The sequence below is a fragment of the Haliotis rubra genome, unplaced genomic scaffold (genome assembly GCF_003918875.1).
Source record: "Haliotis rubra isolate DU_JTF1 unplaced genomic scaffold, ASM391887v1 Scf506, whole genome shotgun sequence".
In the NCBI taxonomy this organism is placed as follows: domain Eukaryota; kingdom Metazoa; phylum Mollusca; class Gastropoda; order Lepetellida; family Haliotidae; genus Haliotis; species Haliotis rubra.
In genome coordinates this window covers 41,848-57,183 of record NW_025767198.1, presented here as the reverse complement: position 1 = coordinate 57,183, position 15,336 = coordinate 41,848, and the positions used below count along the sequence as shown (strand labels likewise).

At 39.8% G+C, this 15,336-nt stretch overlaps 1 protein-coding gene across 1 annotated transcript in view; it reads right to left on the bottom strand.

Annotated features, from left to right (window-relative positions):
* Window positions 1-15,336, bottom strand: part of LOC124292037 (putative oxidoreductase GLYR1 homolog) — an 89,560-nt gene that overhangs the window by 58,796 nt on the left and 15,428 nt on the right. Inside the window, 2 exon segments of the mRNA XM_046729110.1 lie at window positions 7,685-7,732; window positions 14,358-14,528. Of these exon segments, the coding sequence (XP_046585066.1) occupies window positions 7,685-7,732; window positions 14,358-14,528 (219 nt within the window).

The window sequence follows — 15,336 nt, the reverse complement described above, 5'->3', positions numbered from 1 at the left end:
GTTACCCAGTTGTGCTCCATGAAGTTCAGTCGTATGAATTCTTGTAAAGGTATAAAGAGATAACAAAGAACACAGTGCACGATTTTCACAAACAGTTGAGAGTTACACACAATGCAACAAGCTCTTACAATGATGCTTGATCAATGTCATCCTCAAGTTTCACTGTTTTCCAAGGTCGATCTAACAATTTTCATATTGCTAACCATTAGTAAATGTTCCCACTGACGATATTTTGGCCAGCCCTATTCATGAGGCAAGTAGGAATGTGTATGTTAACCCATGAAATGCTATCAATGATAAAAGCAAGGCAGCAAGCTTTAGGTGATTTCAAAATTTGACATTTCACTGTGATGCACATTTAAAATTCAAGGTGGTAGCAAAGCTCAATGTGGACATCAGATTAATTCTAGATTGTAATGGTTAATAAAAACAAACAAATCTCATAACCTCTTTGTGTGGCATTTTGCTTAACAACAGTACAAGAATCTGTGTCGAAATGTCGCACTCACGAAATAAAAGTTGTTATCCATAAAGTTTGTTCAATATTGAACAAATCTCATGTTTCTGTATTTTGATATCAAGTGTAAGAACACCTGTTGATTAAAATAGAAGATCTGCAGATTTGCTACAATCATGGATATTAAAAAACACAAGTGGTGATTTTGTCTTCTTAAAAATACTACCCTGAATTATTTCCAATACACTCTGAAAGGTTTCCAGAACATTCATGTTTTAGATGATTTAATAACAATATGTTTTCTGAATGCCCCATAAATGTCCCACCACAAACATGTATTATGAAGCACAGCCTCAAGGCTGTGTCCTGTCCCCTGTCCTCTTCACACTCTATACAAATGACTGTATATCTCACTTATCCACCTGTTTGAATTTCAAATTTGCTGATGATGCCGCTTTGGTTGGGTTTATTCGTCAATCGGAGTTAGAGTATAGGAGAAATATTGATGTTTACTTCATGGTGCAAAGATAATTTCCTCTCCCTGAACATAAACAAAACAAAGGAAATGATAATTGACTTCCGAAGCAAAAAAAACAAACTGAAACCTGTTTGTATTGATGGACAGGCTGTAGAAACAGTAGAAGAGTATAAATATCTGGGTACTATTATTGATAATAAACTTTCATGGAAATCAAATTCACATCGTGTACATGGGAAAGCACAACATAGGCTTTTCTTTCTGAGGAAATTGCGATCATTTAATGTAGACACTAATATCTTAAAATTATTCTACCAAACATTCATTAATAGTATTTTAACTTTCTGCTTTCATGCCTGGTATGGCAATCTTCTTACACAGAAAAACAAACTTGACAAAATAGTAAACATATCCAGGAAAATTTGCGGCTTCAATTTCGAACCTCTACCTTTTCAGTATGAGTCAAAAAGTTAAGAAGAAAGCTCTGGCCATTCAATCGGATCCATCACACTTTTTAAATGAATGTTATGAACTTCTGCCTTCTGGCCGCCATTTCAAAATCATGTATTACAAAACTAATAGAACTTCAAAATCATTTGTCCCATACAGTATAAAACTTCTAAAACTTCCTCCAAAGTTGTAATAGTGAAATCTACGAGGCACGAGTGATTATTATATCATGAACTTTGATTATGTTATATTTCAACATTATATTCTGATAAGCTTGGCATTGTGTATATATATTTTAAATTATTTGTTGTTATATGCTTGTATTGGCTCTTTGAATGCAAGACAAATTTCCCTTGCGGGACAATAAAGTTTATCTTATCTAATCTTATCTTATTTGAACTTCAACAAATCAGGTCACATCTGCCTTCGCCAATATCTGAATAGTTATAATGTTGAAAAAAGCAGTACATTGATTCAGTCCACCATAAAAATAAGCGCTTCCAGTTTAATGGAATCACTTACTATTTGGAAAAAATCATTCACTATGACTAATTCTATTAAACTTTGAAACACAATGTTCCATATATTAGCTACACCAAGTAGTTTATGCATAAACTGTCTGAAGCACTGGAGACCGCCTCCGTGGTGTAGTGGTTAGAGCGTCCGCCCGGAGAGCCGAAGGTCGTGGGTTCGATCCCCGACCGCATCATACCAAAAGACGTTAAAATATGGTACTTGTTGGTCCCTGCCTGGCGCTCGGCATTAATGGGTACAACAAGGACTGGTCGGCTCGGAGTCAGTATAATGTGTCTGAGTGGGGTATTCATGCTTCACTGCGGTATGGTATCTCAGTGGGCTAGCACCATAAAACCAGCTTCAGTCTGGGCTAGTACAAGCAGCCGCATATACACATACACACGCATGCATGTCGTCATATGAGCGAAATATTCTCAAGTACGATGTAAAACCCAATTTCAACTCAACTCAACTGAAGCACTGGACATATCCTGTACATAAGTAAATTTACATACAGCCATAGCTGCACTTTAGTGTACACCAAAACTTTGAGGACATGACTTCAAGTGACCTTGACCTTCAACTTGAAAGCCATGGGTCTATTGTGAATACAGTGAAGACATGATGACTGTTGGGTAGGTTCTATCTTGCAACAGTACCTCTGAGTGTCTAAACACAAGAATCTCACACTACCTGTATCTCTGAGTGTCTAAACAAGAATCTCACACTACCTGTATCTCTGAGTGTCTAAACACAAGAATCTCACACTACCTGTATCTCTGAGTGTCTAAACACAAGAATCTCACACTACCTGTATCTCTGAGTGTCTAAACAAGAATCTCACACTACCTGTATCTCTGAGTGTCTAAACACAAGAATCTCACACTACCTGTATCTCTGAGTGTCTAAACACATGAATCTCACACTACCTGTATCTCTGAGTGTCTAAACACAAGAATCTTACACTACCTGTATCTCTGAGTGTCTAAACACAAGAATCTCACACTACCTGTATCTCTGAGTGTCTAAACACAAGAATCTCACACTACCTGTATCTCTGAGTGTCATCACTGGAAAATCTCACACTACCTGTATCTGTGTGTGTCTATATGGTAGAATCTCACACTACCTGTATCTCTGAGTGTCTAAACAAGAATCTCACACTACCTGTATCTGAGTGTCTAAACACAAGAATCTCACACTACCTGTATCTCTGAGTGTCTAAACACATGAATCTCACACTACTTGTATCTCTGAGTGTCTAAACACAAGAATCTCACACTACCTGTATCTCTGAGTGTCTAAACACAAGAATCTCACACTACCTGTATCTCTGAGTGTCTAAACACATGAATCTCACACTACTTGTATCTCTGAGTGTCTAAACACAAGAATCTTACACTACCTGTATCTCTGAGTGTCTAAACACAAGAAACTCACTCAACCAGTATCTCTGTGTGTCATCACTGGAAAATCTCACACTACCTGTATCTGTGTGTGTCTATATGGTAGAATCTCACACTACCTGTATCTCTGAGTGTCTAAACAAGAATCTCACACTACCTGTATCTGAGTGTCTAAACACAAGAATCTCACACTACCTGTATCTCTGAGTGTCTAAACACATGAATCTCACACTACTTGTATCTCTGAGTGTCTAAACACAAGAATCTTACACTACCTGTATCTCTGAGTGTCTAAACACAAGAATCTCACACTACCTGCATCTCTGAGTGTCTATACACAAGAATCTCACACTACCTGTATCTCTGAGTGTCTAAACACAAGAATCTCACACTACCTGTATCTGAGTGTCTAAACACAAGAATCTCACACTACCTGTATCTCTGAGTGTCTAAACACAAGAATTCACACTACCTGTATCTCTGTGTGTCTAAACACAAGAATCTCACACTACTTGTATCTCTCACACTACCTGTAGTGTGTCTAAACACAAGAATCTCACACTACCTGTATCTCTGTGTGTCTATATGGAGAATCTCACACTACCTGTATCTCTGTGTGTGTCTATGTGGTAGAATCTCACACTACCTGTACCTGTGTGTGTCTATATGGGAGAATCTCACACTTCCTGTACCTGTGTGTCTATATGGGAGAATCTCACACTACCTGTATCTGTGTGTCTATATGGGAGAATCTCACACTACCTAAATCTGTGTGTCTATATGGGAGAATCTCACACTACCTGTACCTGTGTGTGTCTATATGGGAGAATCTCACACTACCTGTACCTGTGTGTCTATATGGGAGAATCTCACACTACCTGTATCTGTGTGTCTATATGGGAGAATCTGACACTACCTGTATCTGTGTGTCTATATGGGAGAATCTCACACTACCTGTACCTGTGTGTCTATATGGTAGAATCTCACACTACCTGTACCTGTGTGTCTATATGGGAGAATCTCACACTACCTGTACCTGTGTGTCTATATGGGAGAATCTCACACTACCTGTACCTGTGTGTCTATATGGTAGAATCTCACACTACCTGTACCTGTGTGTCTATATGGGAGAATCTCACACTACCTGTACCTGTGTGTGGGAGAATCTCTATGGGGAGAATCTCACACTACCTGTACCTGTGTGTCTATATGGGAGAATCTGACACTACCTGTACCTGTGTGTCTATATGGGAGAATCTCACACTACCTGTACCTGTGTGTCTATATGGGAGAATCTCACACTACCTGTATCTGTGTGTCTATATGGGAGAATCTCACACTACCTGTATCTGTGTGTCTATATGGTAGAATCTCACACTACCTGTATCTGTGTGTCTATATGGGAGAATCTCACACTACCTGTACCTGTGTGTGTCTATATGGGAGAATCTCACACTACCTGTATCTGTGTGTCTATATGGTGAGAATCTCACACTACCTGTATCTGTGTGTCTATATGGTAGAATCTGACACTACCTGTATCTGTGTGTTTATATGGTAGAATCTCACACTACCTGTACCTTGTGTGTCTATACCTGTATGGTAGAATCTCACACTACCTACCTGTGTGTCTATCTGAATGTCTATATGGTAGGGAATCTGACACCTACCTGTATCTGTGTGTCTATATGGTAGAATCTCACACTACCTGTATCTGTGTGTCTATATGGTAGAATCTCACACTACCTGTATCTGTGTGTCTATATGGTAGAATCTGACACTACCTGTATCTGTGTGTTTATATGGTAGAATCTCACACTACCTGTACCTGTGTGTCTATATGGTAGAATCTGACACTACCTGTATGAGTGTGTTTATAACTAAAATGTGGAATCTCACACTACATCTGTACCTGTCCAAATCTATATGGGAGAATCAAACACTACCTGTTCCTGTGTCTATATGGTAGAATCTCATCAAGGGTGTGTTTACCTGTGGGTCTATATGGGAGAGAATCTGACAGATGATGTATCTGTGTGAAATGTCCATATGGGAGAATCTCCTGGTATACAGATGCATCCAGAACTAACAAAAGTATTTCTCTTGCTGTTAGAATCTGGCTGTGTGTAGTACTCCTCTCCGATACTATCTGTGGCCTACAAAGCGTCTCTCAATGTTTTGGGAAATCACACAGTACTGTGTCGGAGAATGACTCACTTTCCATTAATCTAGATGTCTATCCAAAATTGTCTTTAGAAAATGGATGGTAAGCTCTCAAATATGAAAAGTGGTATTTGAGTGGCATGACTAGATCTGTGTCCTATATGGGAGTATTCTGGGTGTTCTTAAATCTGTATCTATAGTGGGTCTTTTTCTTCAGGATATTTCCATTCAAAAAGTGTTACAATCTCTACTCTATGGGGACTGAAGTCTGGTGAACTAATATCACAATCCAACCCCTAATCCAGAAAGTTCAAAATCTGGCTTTGTAAATCTCTGCTTTGTGTCAAATATATCAGAATCTCACACTCTCCCTGTCTAAGTTTATGCTTACAAAGTCTGTATTAAATACTGGTATAAATTGTTGAATATGCACTATCTAAATCTGTGTCTATATGGTAGAATCTCACACATTACCTAAATCTGTGTGTCTATATGGGAGAATCTCACACACTACCTAAATCTGTGTGTCTAGTCTATATGGGAGAATCTCACACTACCTAAATCTGTGTCTATATGGGAAAATCTCTTACACTACCTAAATCTGTGTCTATAAGGTAGAATCTCACACTACCTGTATGTCTATATGGCAGAATCTCACACTACCTAAATCTGTGTCTATATGGTAGAATCTCACACTACCTAAATATGTGTGTCTATATGGGAGAATCACACACTACCTGTGTCTGTGTGTCTATATGGGAGAATCTCTCACATTACCTGTATCTGTGTATGTCTATATGGGAGAATCTGTAAGCATCAATACTTTATTGAGTGAATGAGTGAGTGAGTTTTAGACCACCTTTAGCAAATATTCCAGCAATACCAGGGCGGGGAACACCAGCAATTGGCTTCACACATTGTACCCATGTAGGGAGTCACACCCAGGTCCTCGGTGTGACCAGTCAATGCTTTAACCACTAAGCTACCCCACCGCCCCTGTCAATACCAATACACGTGGTGTTTGGGGAAACACGTTTCTGATGCCTCAAATCATTTTGAACATCAACTTGTTTACATCATTCTCATTTGTGCGTGGATATGTGCGCTATATAAATATCCAATAATGATAAATAAATAATAATATTTTTTTTCTGTTAAAACAACTTGTGCAATAGAAAGAATGAAACCTAATTTTGCAATAACATCTAACATGGAAATTGAATGGTGATCAAAGTGTCATGAATTTACATGAAGCTGACCTTGTACATGTACTGTGATCTTTCCTGACAAACCTTTTCAAAATAAGGCTCATGTTAAAGACAGATTTACACCAAGTTTAACAAACATTCATCAACACTTTTTGAGAAACCAAAAGTTTTTGAGAAAGAAAATAATATCCCCAGAAACTGAAAAGGTTTTACCTAAACGTAATTCTGGCATTGGCCTTTCAAGGTGTGACCATATTTTAGAAATGGTAAACACAAAGTCTAATGCCATATGCATGATGCTTTTTGAAAGAGTGCAACAACAATCTTTTGAGTTTTTTGCGAAGGTGTGCGGTAACTTTTCATATAGCCAAACGATATGTTCCCCAATGGCTATTTAGAAGAAATCAGAGGATGAATTTATCTCTAAAGTCAATAATCTTTATGTTGTAGTAATCAGAAAAATCACCACCAACAAATTCCAACAAAACCTAAAGCAGGTCCTTTTCACGGGGGCTGCTAATAATCAATATCAGGAATCAAGTTAGCCTCAGAATTCAAGACATGCGGGGGGATTACTTGGGCCTGTTTTCACTTCTTGTGAACCCTGCTGATGAGACTTTGTTAATAGAGCTATAGTGGCAGGTGGGATACCTTTCTCAAGGAGAAAACTGCCTTGCCTTGCACTGTACTATGTAGAGATCAACCTTATCATGATATCCTACCAACAGAAAGCAGACTGACATGCTAGGAAGCAAATAACACATAAGAGAGTTATGGTTAATTTGAACCATCAATGTTAATTGATAAAATTTTACAGCCATTTGCAAAGCATGTAATATGTTTCTAGGATGCATGCATGATGCTTGTGATTTTGATTTCGCTGGTTGGCCAGATGGTAACAGCTGGACTCTCAACCAGTAATGGATTCAAGTACAATTCCTGCTCCCCTTACTTTCTGTTGGTAGTCAAACTTGGCAAATATTTGCATTCTCTGCTACACATTTACCTTCTTAGCTGAATCTTTATTTTTTCCCTTGGTTGTGGACTCAGCCGGCTGCAAATGGAAATCCATAGATTTAAAATACATGTCTAAAACTCACGCTGTGAACCCATCTTCCTGAGTACAGTGAGTGAGTTTAGTTTTACGCTGCACTCAGCAATATTCCAGCTATATGGCGGCGGTCTGTAAATAATCGAGTCTGGACCAGACAATCCAGTGATCAACAGCATGAGCATCAATTTGCGCAATTGGGAACCGATGACATGTGTCAACCAAGTCAGCGAGCCTGACCACCCAATCCCGTTAGTCGCCTGTTACGACAAGCATAGTCGCCTTTTGCGGCAAGCATGGGTTGCTGAAGACCTATTCTACCCCGGATCTTCACAGGTCTCCTGAGTACAGGATCCACCACCCACTGTTGTCATGGCTACAGCAGGATGCCAACACAACTTCATTGGCTGAGAGAGAGTGAAGCTTGCTAAACTTAGCCATTACTACTCTTATAGAATAAGTGTTTTCAGTGAACCGGCGTACACGACACAGCCTTCTGCCAGACAGAATGGCTGTACTACATTGCCTTATGCTATATGGAATGGCCATATGCTGTGCGACACCACCTTATGCCACACAGAAGGGCCATATGCTGTGCGACACCGCATTATGCTATATGGAATGGCCATATGCTGTGTGGCACCGCCTTATGCCACACAGAAGGGCCATATGCTGTGCGACACCGCCTTATGCTATATGGAATGGCCATATGCTGTGCAACACCGCCTTATGCTATATGGAATGGTCATATGCTGTGTGACTCAGCCTTATGCTGTATGGAATGGCCATATGCTGTGCGACACCGCCTTATGCTATATGGAATGGCCATATGCTGTGCGACACCGCCTTATGCCACACAGAAGGACCATATGCTGTGCAACACCGCATTATGCTATATGGAATGGCCAAGTGCTGCAGCGATATTGCCTTAAGAAGTGACAAATGTCCTATGCAATTCAGAATTGGCAACTGCCACCAACTTTGATGAATATTGCAGACACGAAACATCTCTCTTATGTTATATTCTGTCAGACTTCAAGGCATAATGTCCTAACAACCTGTGCAATTGTGTCAGTGAATGATTTGCATTGTTACTAGATGATTCCCAGCTTCCTCAGCCCACTGAAGCAGTTAGCACATGCTGATGTCATACATCTCTACACCTGTTTCCATGGTCACCAGACTGACTCTGGGAGATCACTCATGCATCTTGTTATTGTCAAGCTAGTATTTCATCAACAAGAATGTTTTAAAACATCAGCTTATTTATTATGTAATTTTCAGAACATGTTTAAAATACACATGCAAATGTATTAAACTCTCGATATACTATGCCTAGTTGAAACAGTATGCCTTGGATATATGTTTAGATATGCCAGTGTAGCATCAGATACATGAGCTACATCTGTCCGATACGGTAGTAGTATCTCAACACATGGCCTCTTATAACACTGAACGCTGATGAAACACCAGCCTGACTACTGATGAGGCCATCCTCCATCTTGACAAAGTCTATTGAATTGAAGTGAATAGTGAATTCTAGTCAAATATAGGTTGCTCTAAGACAACCATTGAGTGAGTCAGTCATGTGTTCCATGGTTCCAGGGTGTTGGTCATAACAGTGTGGAAGAAAAAAACATATAAAACAAAGATGAATAATGAGTTTCACTGAAGATTTCAAACAAGCAAGGATACAAACATGCCGATGTCAAGCTTCATGCTAACATCTTATGAATATCTCAATTCTGGTTCATCAATACTTGGACATATTGTGAAAACATAACATAGTACTAGATAACACTAGATACACTGATCTACAAAAGCCACAGCCCTTATCTCCCTTTGGTTTATTCCATACTTAAACCTCACAGGAAACACACTTAAACCTCATGGATCACACACTTAAACTTCACAGGTCACACAGCATGGTGAAAGCATCATAATGTGGTTTGCAGAAGAATGAAATCTCTAAAAAGATAGAATGAAACATTAGTAGATTCCAGTTTTTAACAATTATCTTTCTCATAGGTAATGTTCAGCAGTCATGAACTCCTGCAAGTCAGTGACTGGATAACATGTTCAGCATTAATAAAAGCAGCTCACAGAACAAATCATAGCCATAAGACTCTGCAGCTCACTTATTACAGATGGAATTCTAAAAAGAAAGGGTTAAGATCGATAGAGAAACGGAAAAGTAACAAATATGACAAAAAACCAGCCTGGTTTCCATGAGTAACAACACCATCATGGGTTCCCCCTGCCATGTTGAGGACAGTATGTTGTCACCTATACACTGCACTCTCCATACACTCAACTCACTCATACACACTGCGTAGCCAGCAGTAGCTCCTGTGATGGATAAAAACTAGGTTCACATTCACGACATAAACTAAGTAGCATTTCAAGTTAGAAGTTTGAAAAATTGATTCAAGATGTTAATATATCATAAAAAATCTAAAGCACTGTAATTATGTCCATAGTAACATTAGGTTGATTAATCATATTTGGAAACTGATCAGTTCACTGGACAGTAGGATTATCTCCACTCTACCATGATCAAAGTCCATATTGTACAGGTAATATGTGTCATATCAGAGGTCAACTTGAATTCCCTGTATGTTTCCTAACATATGGTCAACTCATATAGCTTTATATACAATGACTATTAAAAGTGGTGTGTGTACTGAGGATAATGGACCCGTGAACTTCCGGGTTAGAATATTCTTCAGTAACCCATGCTTGTCGTAAGAGGCAACCAACAGGATAAGGTGGTCAGGATGGCTGACTTGCGCAGATCATTGCCCATGCTGTTGATCACTGGATTGTCTGGTCCAGACTCTATTATTTACAGACTGCCGCCATATAGCTGGAATATTGCTGAGTGCGGCGTAAAACTAAACTCCCTCACTGAGGATATTGGTATGCTAATCCAGAAACAATACAATTTCCTGCTTTAGAATGATCATATCACAAAGATCCCAAACATCCCTTGTCTACGTCTGATATGCCTGCTGTTTACCGTCACTCGCTTTTCATCAGCACATATCTTGATATCCATGGATGGGTTGGCCAGAAACTTGTTGGGTCAGGATATTCATCAGTAAGAAAGCATTAATGGTTATCCTGACATACCATACTGCGTGTATCTCACAGTTGGAGGTGAGGTTTGCATCTGGTATTGGTACAAGCCACCAGATTGTGTGTGGATGAGACTGGATCAGACATTCTTATTCTAACGTGCTATTCTTGTGGTGAAGCACCTGCTTCACAGATTCTGACATGTGATGATGGGAGGAACAGGACTTCCACCTGTAGTGAAATAGCTTGATATTCCATTTGATGTTTATTGAGACATCCTCATTCATCCACATATCTGAGACAGAGTCTGTCTGTGATACATGACGCTAGTCCAATCCAGTAAGGAACCAGACCAAGTGGTCTTGTCATTTCCTACTTCTGACTAAGTGCACATTCAGGGCATAAAGCCAGGTTGTGTCATCATTCCCTACTACTGACGATTGCTGTAACATTATGAAATTTGATAAAACTCCTCTAGCTGCTAGTGTCTGAAGGTACAAATTACACATGAGGCTCAGGCGAACTTTCATATCGAGTGCCGTGCTAACTTCTATTTGAGCTGCATCCACTGGGTCAAAGACTGTACCACTCTGTCTGCTCTTTCAGTTAGCATATCTGGGGTACCAGAGCCTGTAGGTCAAGGTCAGAGGTCTGAACAGTGTCTTCTGACCTCCAACAGCACAGTGCTACACGTATGAGGTTCTCGGAAGGAGTAGACTTCTGAAGCTCCCTATGGTACCACCATGTAACTTCCTGAAACTTGCAAGAACACAAAGTAGTTCCTTATGGACATTAGTCTGATCCTCGTCGTGCAGAAGGCTGAGAAAAGTCTCCTATGGTGACACATTTCCATGACACTGTTTCCTGCAATCTGTTTAGGGAACACTTTCACCTATACCAATCTGATGCAAACAGTTCTCTGGGAATGAGCACTAAAATCTGATGGTTGTACCTCACAGCAGTCAAATATTGGGAGTGCCTTGGACTCTTCGCTGTTTCCGGTAGTCTATCACCACGATCACTGCCAGGAACTCTTGGTCAAGTTGACTGACCTCAAAACACACCCAAAACTGGTAGGTGCTGAAGCACATGGAGAGCCAAAAGATACAGCAATCCTGGATGCGGAAGGGAGCTGGGAGGACAGTCCAGTATGCATAAGTACCCATAGTCATGGAGGGTTAAGGTGCCTGTCGTGAAATACACATCCGAAAGGCCAAAAAGTTCACGTCTCATATCTTGGTGATCATTTGGCTTCCCATGATCAAAGTAAAGAAGGAAAGTTCTACACGACAAGAAATACTTAAATGTTTACCAAAGCTATTAAAAACATTATTTCACTGTCATTCCTAGAGCAAATGAAGTGGCCCGTGAAATATCATGCTCTCAAATAAATAACACTTTAATGACTTGTTAACAATCGACAGATGAAAGTCAAAGCCTTGTAGTACAAGCAGAATCAAATGGTCTCTGATTTTAGTTTATTTGTAGATTCAGGGATGAGAATGAAGTTTTGAGAAAAACTCTGAAAACTAGCCAAAACTGCTGATATTTAGGCATTTTAGACCTTTAAAACTGGCTCAGAAATGAAAATATCATAAACACAGCAACCATTTAAAAACTTTAAATCTGCTGAAGCACATTCATACAATTGTCAACGGATTTGGACAATTCACAAAAATGACCCTTGGCCTTATGAAATTCCCAGAATTCCGTGGATGCGCGGAAAATTCTCATCCCTGTAGATGGTACACTACTCAGAGCATAATATCAATGTTTGAAATCGCCTTTGGTTGAGTTTAAAAGACTTTTCATAAAATATATTTCATAGGCTAAAAGTGTCATTTATAATTATACTGATCATATCTTGTCTCTATTCCTCAAAGGTATTGCACACTTCGTGAGCTGTGTTCACCAAGAAAAGAACATCTTTTCATCCAAATGCATCCTTGTTCAGCGCCAGGCAGCATAACTTGGCCAGTAGAGCTGATTAGCCACCCTGTCCATTTTCTTACATAAAGGTAAAAACAAACACCACTAAAGGGTAGAGCCAGTGGGAGGGAACTGTAGAATATGAGTCAGGATAAGAAAAACAATATTTTTACTGTACAAACATCTTTAAAATATCCCAACTAATTGTAGAAATTTCAAGAGAAGGTAGTGGGTTCCAACTATATTTGTGACAACTGTTACGTGTTCTGTGAACCAAGATGAGGACATGATTACAATTTCTGTTCCTGTGTTCATGTGGGGTACCACCTCCTTTTGGTGGAAAGGAGCAAGTCTTATGATTTTGTGGAGAAAAAGAATTCATCCACTTCCACAAGCAGCATTCAGTAATGGTCCCAGGAGGGAGCAGTTACTGTAAACTGCTAGAGTAGCCCTGACTTCATGTGGGTTGGATCCCTGCTGCCCTGTAGGTTCTGAGTATACCTGCTGCCCTGTACATTCTGAGAGAACCCCTACCTGCTGCCCTGTAGGTTCTGAGTATACCTGCTGCCCTGTACATTCTGAATATACCTGCTGCCCTGTAGGTTCTGGTATTCTGAGTATACCTGCTTTCATCAAGGAGGAGATACTTGTTAGGAAATGTCTAAAGAACATCCTCAGGATCTTCCAAATCCTCATGTATTTAGGCCGCCTTCTACATCCATTTCATAGCAGTACTTGAACAAGATCCCACTTGTTCATTAGTTTCCTTTCACTGATAGTATAAAGATCCCCTGGATCCGTGACCATGACTGAACTGAAAACATGGTCTTCCAAAGGTCTACGAAAGGCTCTAGTGGATGGCTTGTCTTAGACATTCTCTGGGTCAGTCTGAAGATTCTTCAAAGCATCTAACATTGTTTTGTTGAGGCTAAATAAGTTTGTTCAATATTGTATGTCCTAACTTCTAAAATGCCACTCAAAGAAGTGAAAGAGGCATGCCAGTATTCAATTGTACCAGTTTCTTACTGTCTGCCTGATAAATCTTGCTCTTGGAATCAGACACCACAGAATAGACACTACTTCTGGGCTCCAGGAAAAGCTAGCATGCCATAAATGAGGAAACTTCTTGGATTGAACTAGGAGCGGAACTGACATTGCTCACATGGCTCTGGTTCACCTACGCAGAACATAAGTGCATTTCTGTGAGAAGTTTTTAGTTCTTGAAGAACACAGCACAGGAAGTTTTCACTACCTTTCATGACATGACAAAACATATTGACAAAAATGAAACCAAGGAAACAATCAGAATAAAAACTTCACGAATGTCACTGTAACTGTTTGGATCATCTATGCAGGTTTCACTGTATAAGACTTCTGAATACTTCAGATACTACACAACAGACAACAGGCCATACATAAGCTCACAACAACACCTTTGGTGCAGGTGAGGTATACACACACACCATCGTTACAGACAATTTAACTGGCTTTCAAACATGCTTTAGAGTTAACCCTGTTTGCCTCTAGTGTTGCTACCCGCCTCCATGGCAACAGTAGACAAAACACACTTTCCAAATGAGATTCATGTTTACTATAACAATGTTGTTGCCAAGGCTCTCACCTTCTTGACAACGCTATCTACTGACGAATCGCGTGATTTGCTTGTGCCATTGATAACGTTAGACGACCTGCGTCTCTCTGCAGACTCCCCTGACCTGCGCCTACTGTTCAGGTTCCTCCGGCCACTCCCGACCGGCGCCGATGACCGGCGTTCCTCTACGCCTTTCTTTGACTAGTTGGGACAAAGCAAAGCAACTAAAGAGGTTAGAGCCATGCACACAAAGATTACAAAATATCAGACAGACACACATGCAGGAATGCACTTACTGCTATCAGTGATGAGACAGTTATAAAGTTATTTTCAACATGAATGATAGATGGTTTTCTCCAAGAAACAGCGTTTGCAATGCACAAGTTTGGACTGTGCCTAGCTGGGAACCACATCAAGTGCATCCCTGCAGGGTACAAAGAGGAGGCTGATCATGCAAGCATATGGGTCAGGAGGAACATTAAACAATCACACATGAAGTTAAGGTATTTAAGCAGATGATAGAAGCTCATGAAAGATGATCAACAATGTTGTGTGCCAACACTTATGCAATATGATGGGTAAAGGATGATGATGATAATAGGACACACACTTCAAATAATACTCATCCCATGGAAGGAGATGTGTTTCCCAGCACTTCACTTCATTTTGTATCATATCTGAATAATTCATTAATTCCAAATAAACAACCTATTTTCTTCTTATGGAAGTGAGATGACACATACACACACACACACAATACACAACCAAGTATAGAAGAGAAAGGATGACTAACTGCTACAAAGAAATTGTGGTTCACTAACTGAATGATGTAATTTTCTGACTAAAATTGTTAATTTATACTTATACTCATACCTGACTCATGCTAATTATGCTTGTCTCCTTCCTCTTGCAAATGATAGTGGAACACTTGAAATCCCTTGAAGTTTCCTTCCAAAAGCGGACATAAAATCACTCACCCACGAGAGTAGCGTTTCCTCCTTTCCTCCCC